Below are 8,861 nucleotides of genomic sequence, written 5' to 3' on the forward strand. Positions count from 1 at the left end.
AACAAGTTAAAGCAGTTAAGATACACCTCCGAAGAATAAGGAATACGCGTTTAAAGAAGATATATTCCCCGGGTATTTCGGAGCACGACTGGCAAGACCTATCCACAACCACCCTGAGCCCAAGGGATAGAAAGCCCATTAGGCAATCCTATAAATATGTGCTCAAGCCAGAGAAAGGTACGTTTTCATTCACTTACAAAACCACTCTTAGAATCTCATACTTACTTGAGCGTCAGAGTGCCTTCGCAGGTACCCTCCCCCGCCCGACCGAAGGAGACACCAAGAAGGAGCGACCGACCGAAAGAGAAGAAGACCGACACGTCAGCAATTACCCTGCGTCAACTGACCGTGCCTGGGCCCCGTCTCTCCATTCAGGTACAATTGGCGCCCACCGTGGGGCCGAGGCAAATCTTCAATTTTTGAAGCTATAATGGTTGCGACAAGAAACAACAACGACGCTATGGCAGAACAGATGACTATGATTCAAACCCTCCAAACTCAGATGGAGGAACTGCGACAAAAGAGGATGGAAGACCATCGTCAACATGAAGAAGATAGACGCCACCTAGAAGAAGAAATCGCCTTATTGAGAGAGCAGAATGCACGACTCCAACGACAGGTCGATAATCCCGAACGAGAAGGCAATTCCCATATGGCCGACCGAACCACCTCTCACATACCTACACCGACCAATCCTGCTTCCAGAACTGAAACAGTTGAAAGAAAGTTAAGTAAAAGGGGTCATCCTTTTACAGACGAAATTATCACCACACCACTTCCTGACAAATGGAGAGGTCTCGCTATTAAACTCTATGACGGCTCGACCGACCCGGACGAGCATTTAAATGTCTACAAAACGCAAATGACTTTGTATACCACAGATAATAATGTGTGGTGTAAAGTATTCCCCACGTCCCTTCAGGGAGAACCTCTTACCTGGTTTACAGAGCTGCCTCCGAACTCCATTGACGACTTTGACATCTTGGCCGTAAAATTCTCCACTCAATATGCCACCAGCCGACCGCATCACATGTCCTCCATGTCTCTCCTAGCGGTACAACAAGAAAAAGGTGAATCTCTCAGAACCTTTCTAGATAGGTTCAACAAAGCATGTATGCACATCCGAGGACTCAAGCAGGAAGTTGCATTGCACCATTTGGTCTCGGCCATCCGGCCGAGCCGTTTTACTGAGAGTCTCATCAAGAAGCCGCCTCAAGACATGGAAGACCTTCGAACTCGAGCAACCAAATTCATGCAAATCGAAGAACACATCGATTACCACCAACGGTTCAAAACCGTCGGATCTGGAGTCCTCAAAGACCAAACCCCGAACAAAGAAAGAGAAGTCGAGACCGAACGAACCGTCCGAACCACTCCAAGGTCCGACCGGAACAGAGGAGGCCGAATCCCCAGGTTTAACAGTTACACCCCCTTAACTGTGCCGAGGGGACGGGCCCTAGATGAAGCACTGCAAACAGACTTAATCCCGATATTGAAGCAATATCAAACGCCACCGAATGCAGATACCGCTAAGCATTGTCAATACCATCGAAACTTCGGCCACACGACCGAAGGATGTCAGGCGTTAAAAGACAAAATCGAAGAGCTCATCCAGGCTGGTCATTTGAGGCAGTTCGTCAAGAGGACCAGGAATTCAAGATCCCCACCACGGAATACCGACCGTCCGTCCCGTGGTGTCGACCGGTCATACCGTAACGATTACAAACGCCGAACCGACCATAGCCAGACTTCGCGGAAACGCAGTGAAAGCCCCGTTCGGCTTACACGCGCCCGCAGCACAAGTCCCGACCGAAACACCCGCCCTCGCCAACGAGTCCGCGAAGTCATCAACATGATTGCTGGACCCGTTAACTTGGGTGAACCAAAGCAGGAAGCAAATTATATAGCCGGGGGCTTTGCCGGTGGCGGGTGCTCAAATTCTGCCCGAAAGAAACATCTCTGGGACATCCAGTCCGCTCATGCTACCACAAGGAGGCGTCCACACATACCTCCGATCACCTTCACTGACGATGACTTCACAGCTATAGATCCAGCCCAGGACGACCCTATGGTAATCACTGTAGAAATTGACAAGTTCGCAATTGCCAAGACTCTGGTCGATCAAGGTAGCTCGGTCGACATATTATACTGGGAAATCTTCAAGAAAATGCGCATCCCAGAATCAGATATTCAACCCTATAACGAACAAATTGTAGGGTTCTCAGGTGAACGGGTCGACACTAAGGGGTATATAGACTTATATACAACCTTTGGTGAGGAAGACGGTCTCCACAAAACAATAAATGTACGATATCTTCTGGTCAACGCCCAAACTTCCTACAACATCCTGCTCGGTCGTCCATCCATCAACAGATTAAAAGCCATTGTTTCCACCCCACACTTAGCCATGAAATTTCCTTCGGCAAATAATGACATTGCAACAATCCACGTCGATCAAAAAACCGCTAGAGAATGTTATGTCGCAAGTTTGAAAAGTGAGCCAACTCGACGGCTCTACACGACCAATCCGGACGACCGACTCCCACAAAAACGAGGACGATCCCCCACTCGGCATTCCGGACGGCACATGTCCCGTCGTCAGATGATAACCCTTGTTGATCTCGACCCTCGTATGGACGATCCCCGTATGGAAGCAGGAGAAGACTTGCATCCATTCCCGCTTCGTGATGATCGCCACACTACGCATATTGGCACTTCGCTGAAACCGGACGACCGAATGGCCATCGGTACAACACTTGTTAAAAATGCCGATCTGTTCGCCTGGACGGCCGCTGATATGCCTGGCGTAGACCCACAGGTTATCACTCACCGATTATCACTGTATAAAGAGGCTAGGCCAATAGCTCAAAAGAAAAGACATATAGGCGAGGAACGACGCCAAGCCGCACGTGACGAAGCCGATAAATTATTGCAAGCTGGATTCATTCGGAAAGCCCATTACACCACATGGCTAGCCAACGTGGTTATGGTAAAGAAAGCGAACGGAAAATGGCGAATGTGCGTTGACTACACAGACCTCAATAAGGCATGCCCTAAAGACTCTTACCCTCTGCCTACCATTGATCGTCTCGCTGATGGAGCGGCCGGACATCACATCCTCAGCTTCCTTGATGCCTACTCAGGTTATAATCAAATCCAAATGCACCCGGCCGACCGAAAGAAGACAACCTTCATGACTGATTCCGATAATTTCTACTATGAAGTTATGCCCTTCGGACTCAAAAATGCCGGGGCCACTTATCAAAGACTCATGGACCATGTATTCCACGACATGATCGGCAGGAATGTTGAAGTCTATGTGGATGATATTGTCGTCAAGTCCGATTCATGCAAACAACATATTGCTGACCTAAAAGAAGTTTTTCAGGCCCTCCGCCAACACCAGATGCGACTCAATCCCGACAAGTGTGCGTTCGGCGTCGAGGGGGGAAAGTTCTTAGGTTTTATGCTAACTCATAGAGGCATCGAAGCTAACCCCGAGAAATGTCAAGCTATTTCCGAAATGAGAAGTCCCAACTCCATTCAGGAAATTCAAAGACTTATCGGCCGACTCACCGCTCTATCCAGATTTGTTCCTAAACTTGCCGAACGAACGAGGCCCATCGTCCGACTATTGAAAAAAGCATCTCGCTTTGAGTGGTCGACCGAATGCGAAGAAATTTTCCTCCAATTGAAAACTTTTCTATCTTCCCCGCCGGTCATTCAGAAACCGGACGCCCGAGAGCCCATTATAGTCTATCTCGCCGTTTCACACGAAGCCGTCAGTTCGGTCTTAGTGCAAGAAATTAATTTTGAAGAACGGCCAGTTTACTTCGTCAGCCGCGCCCTCCACGGCGCCGAAATCCGATACCAAACGATCGAAAAGGTAGCTATGGCTCTCGTTATTACCGCCCGACGAATGCGAATGTATTTTCAAAATCATCGTATTATTGTTCGGACGAATTACCCCATTGTAAAGATTCTCACTAAACCAGATTTAGCCGGACGAATGATCGGATGGACGATAGAACTATCCGAATTCCATATTCAGTACCAACCACGAGGAGCCATCAAGTCGCAAGCTCTTGCTGATTTCGCAGCCGAACTCACTCCTTCCTCAGCCGAGACTGAACACTCATCGTGGATCCTATACGTGGACGACTCCTCCAACGAAAGGTCGTGCGGCGCTGGAGTCGTTTTAGAAGGCCCCGGCGAGATTGTCATCGAGCAAGCTCTAAAATTCGACTTCAAAACTTCAAACAATCAGGCCGAATATGAAGCCATTTTAGCCGGTCTACGCCTCGCTCAAGAATTGGAAATTACTAAGTTAATTTGTAAAAGTGATTCCAGGCTAGTCATCGGCCAACTTAATGACGAATATGAAGTCCGAGAAAGCTTTTTACAGCGATACTATCACTTAGTCAAACAGTCGATGAGTACCTTTTCTGAAATTTCTATGCAGCACATTCGACGCGATCACAATACTCGCGCGGACGCCTTCTCCCGATTAGCAACCACGAAGTGCAAAGGAATGCATAGGTCGGTCATCCATGTTACGCTTGCACGCCCAAGCATCGACCTACAGGAATGCCTAACGACCGACGCGGAATCTACTTGGATTACCCCAATCAAGCAATATTTACTCGACGGCACATGTGGTCCACTCGGCGAAAAAACCATGAAGCTGCAGGCCGCCCGTTTTGTCTTAATTGGTGACGACCTTTACCGCCGAGGTTATACCCGACCACTCCTTAAATGTTTGACGCCCGACCAAGCTTCATATGTCGTCCGAGAGTTGCACGAAGGAATTTGCGGAACTCACTCTGACGCACGCACAATGGCAGCCAAAGTATTCCGAGCCGGATACTACTGGCCGACCGTCCAAGGCGATTGCACCAGTTTCGTCCAAAAATGTCTTAAATGCCAAGAGTTTGGCACGTTGTCCCACCAAAAACCTGAGGAGCTCCATTTTATGCTATCACCTTGGTCGTTTGTCCAATGGGGTATGGACATCATTGGCCCTTTCGCCCCCGGTAAAGGCCAGTGTAAATTCTTACTGGTCGGCATTGATTACTTCCCCAAGTGGATCGAAGCAGAGCCTCTGACGGCGATCACCGCCCGCAATGTCCAAAGTTTCGTATGGAAAAATATCGTTTGCCGCTTCGGGCTTCCACAGATCATCATCACCGGTCGGCAATTCACCGACCGGACGTTAGCTGAATTTTACGAGAAGCTCCACATCAAACACATCGCTAGTTCAGTCGAACATCCGCAAACAAACGGACAAGCAGAAGCTGCAAACAAGGTCATCCTGAACGAACTGAAGAAACGTCTCGGTCCAGCAAAAGGTAACTGGACGGAAGAACTCTTAGAGGTCTTATGGGCATATCGCTGTACTCCTCAGATGACTACACAAGAAACGTCGTACAGCCTGACGTATGGTACCGAAGCTATGATTCCCGTCGAGATTGGAGAACCTTCTCTCCGCCGACAAACCCTTGATCTTGATCTAAACAAGGAAAGTCTCTCGGTCGGTCTCGATCTCATCAACGAACTTCGGGACAAGTGTAGAATTAGAGAAGAAGCATGCAAAATTCGGGCGGCCAGACGATACAACTCCAAAGTCAAACCGAGACTGTTCCACAAAGGCGACTTAGTATGGCGGATGCGGAGTAGCGCCAGGAAGGAAGGAGGCAAGTTCTCTAGCAACTGGGAAGGACCGTTCCGCATAGCAGATATGGCAGCTGGTGGAGCCTATTACTTAGAACATTTATCTGGGAAGGACATATCGAGAACGTGGAATGCCACGCATCTCAAATTTTATTACAGTTGAACTTAATAAAAGTGTACTCTTTCCTCGCTCGGTCGGTTTTTTCCCTAAGGAGGGTTTTTCGACCGAGAAGGTTTTAACGAGGCACTATAAATTAAAAACCGTCTCCTATTTTCTTTTTCACTCCCAAATTATGCCTCGTTCGGCATCCGACTTCCCATTATTACTTAACGCAATCAGAAATAATTATGCCTCGTTCGGCATCCGACTTCCCATTATTACTTGACTTATTCAGAAATAATTATGCCTCGTTCGGCATCTGAATTATCTTATTACTTAAATGTAATTAGAATCATTTATGCCTCGGTCGGCATCTGAATTATCTTATTACTTAAATGTAATCAGAATCAATTATGCCTCGTTTGGCATCTGAATTATCTTATTACTTAAATGTAATTAGAATCATTTATGCCTCGGTCGGCATCTGAATTATCTTATTACTTAAATGTAATCAGAATCATTTATGCCTCGGTCGGCATCTGAATTATCTTATTACTTAAATGTAATCAGAATCATTTATGCCTCGGTCGGCATCTGAATTATCTTATTACTTAAATGTAATTAGAATCATTTATGCCTCGGTCGGCATCTGAATTATCTTATTACTTAAATATAATTAATCATTCATGCCTCGTTCGGCATCCGAGTTATCTTTTTACTTTAACGTAACTAGCACCGTTTATGCTTCGTTCGGCATCCACATTAGCATCAATCTACTTATATAAACCAAACCATGTTTAGCAATTATAAATACTTGTTCGGCCTACGCACTACCTAAGCTATATATACTCAAAATACAAGTGTATCTTGCCCACATGCCGGGACCATCAAATTTTTAAGGAACATTGTTCATTAATTCCTCGAATGAGGCGTCCGGCTGTGGACCAGGAGTCTCCGCCTCCGCCTGATGGAGGAGGGCCCAAGCTCACCACACGATGAAAGCCAAGCCTCCAAGACTAGACGGTCTAGCCTATAATGAGGAGTGTCTAGACTCAAAAAGGAGCGTCTAGCCCATGAAGAGGAGCGTCTAGGCCATGATGAGGAGCGGCTACATAAGGAGCGTCTAGGCCATGATGAGGATTCCTTCTAGACCGTCTAGCTTCACATACACATGGGTCAAAGCTACGGTTTTGGAAAGAGAAGACCTTTGTAATTGTTACATAAAGGCCCATTAGGGGTGCTTAGTAATTAGAGTAGTGTAGAAAGCATATTTGTGTGAAACATTCTAGAAAGACCATGGAGGGGGTGAGCATAAAAACTAGACACACCCCTCCCCATGTGCACCCATGTGCCATGTGCACCCATGTGCTTCACATTTACATTTCATTTGGCTAGCATTAGGGTTGCATTATGGTCCTCCTTAGCCTATAAAAGGAGGAGCCTACACCTTGTATTTTCAAGTTTAATTGAGTAAGGTTATGCTGCCATTTTTGTGCACAAGCTTTACTTCTCCTAGAAATCTAGGCTCTAAACTTCAATCCTTTCACCTTCTCCCTTGAGCTGGCCGAACCACTCAAACACCATACTCATCATGCACCTACAAGGCCAACACAACTCCTAGGAGGGTCTTGATCATCTCACCCATTGCTTCCGCACCTTATTTTCTACTTTGATTCAAGAAGAACACATGAAAATGCCATCATTTGGTATCATGAGCTTTTGGTTCTTCAAGATGAGTAGCTTGGTCTTTTAATTTCAGTTCTTCTTTATTTCATCTTTGTCATTTCAATTCCTTACTTGTCTTGCTGTTTTTTATATTTTAAATTGTTCTTGGTATGCTTATGGAAGATCCAACCAAAGCACAATTGTTCAATTGATCTTGAACAAATTCTGTGCAGCTTGTGATAGGATTCCTTACACCATTGTGTGGCTGTTTTTCTTTTAGGAAATTGAGTCCTTATTGCTTTCTTATAATTGCTCCATTTTATGCTTTGAGTCTTTATTTTCTGAATCTATAAATGTTGTGTCAAGTCATGTGAATCCATATTTGTCAACAATTCTTAGTAGTCCTATTTTTGGCTTGATTGTTTCTTGCTTTTGGGTCTCTTTATATTGCTTTAATCTGCTGTTATTTTGATCCTTTGGTGCTTTTTTATTTTTAGTTTGAGTTCATAATTGTGTCTTAGTTCTTACACAATTTCCATTCTTACATTTCCATTGTGTTAATTTTGGTTATCTTGCTGTTTTCTTCCAGTTTTCCAGATTTCCCCTGTATCATCTCTCTGTTCTGGGCTGTTTTGTTTAAAAAAATATTTTCACCCATAGGAAAATTCTGATTTTCTGGAAAATGCAAGTTTAAACTGTTATAGAAAAGACAAAAAAAGAATGAGGTCAAAAGAAGCAACAGAAAAAAAATGATAAATCTTACAAAATCAGAGTGCAAATCTTGAGCGCTCCAGCTGGCCTAACTGCACACCAAATTTGCAAAAATTATTAAAAAAAAATGGTGCATGCGTTTTAGGTGATTCCAAAGCCAAAATTTAGATAAGATCCTGAATTTTCTTGCATCCAAATTTCAGAAACAAATTTTACAATTACAGCTCAGCATAAATCGGGGAACAAACACGTTTTCTGGCCCACAACATTTTCCAGTGGTGCTGTTTTTTTTATTTTGTCATCTAATCTAGTGCTTTTCTTTAGGAATTCCTTTTGTGTGCCAACTTTTATTGAGTACCTTTAATTGTTTGCTTTAATTTCTTGAATCTCTTTCTAAGTTGTCATACTATAAATCCTTTTGGTAGTACTGTTTTCTTTCAATTAAATTTGTTTCTTGCTTTTGATTCTTGACCTCTCAATTTGGGTGCTGGAATTTAATTCTCTCTTGGTGCTTATGTGCATGGAAATTGACTTGGTTTAAGGTTAAGCCCTTGTGAATAGGTGCTGGAAATTGGAGAATTAAAGCCAACTTTCTAAGGAGGAGTCAAAGCTAAGGCGAAACAAGCTTCTTGAAACAAACACTACAAACACCTAGAAGATCAACAATCAAGACAACAAAGAAAGTGCACTAACCAAAAAGAGGAACAACAAAGGG

The 8,861-nt window shown here is 44.7% G+C and overlaps 1 protein-coding gene across 1 annotated transcript; it reads left to right on the top strand.

Annotated features, from left to right (window-relative positions):
• Positions 1-430: 430 nt before the first annotated feature.
• LOC150024237 (uncharacterized) lies at positions 431-5,833 on the top strand. Its single transcript, XM_090296069.1, has one exon. It carries the CDS (start codon positions 431-433, stop codon positions 5,831-5,833), a length of 5,403 nt encoding a protein of 1,800 aa, XP_090152195.1.
• The last annotated feature ends 3,028 nt before the right edge of the window (positions 5,834-8,861 follow it).

Source organism: Phaseolus vulgaris, chromosome 10, assembly GCF_051622355.1.
Source record: "Phaseolus vulgaris cultivar YP4 chromosome 10, ASM5162235v1, whole genome shotgun sequence".
NCBI lineage: Eukaryota > Viridiplantae > Streptophyta > Magnoliopsida > Fabales > Fabaceae > Phaseolus > Phaseolus vulgaris.

What these genes read in the sequence shown, in the direction of transcription:
- LOC150024237 (XM_090296069.1), top strand. Translation starts at nt 431, where the DNA reads ATGGTTGCGACAAGAAACAACAACGACGCTATGGCAGAACAGATGACT.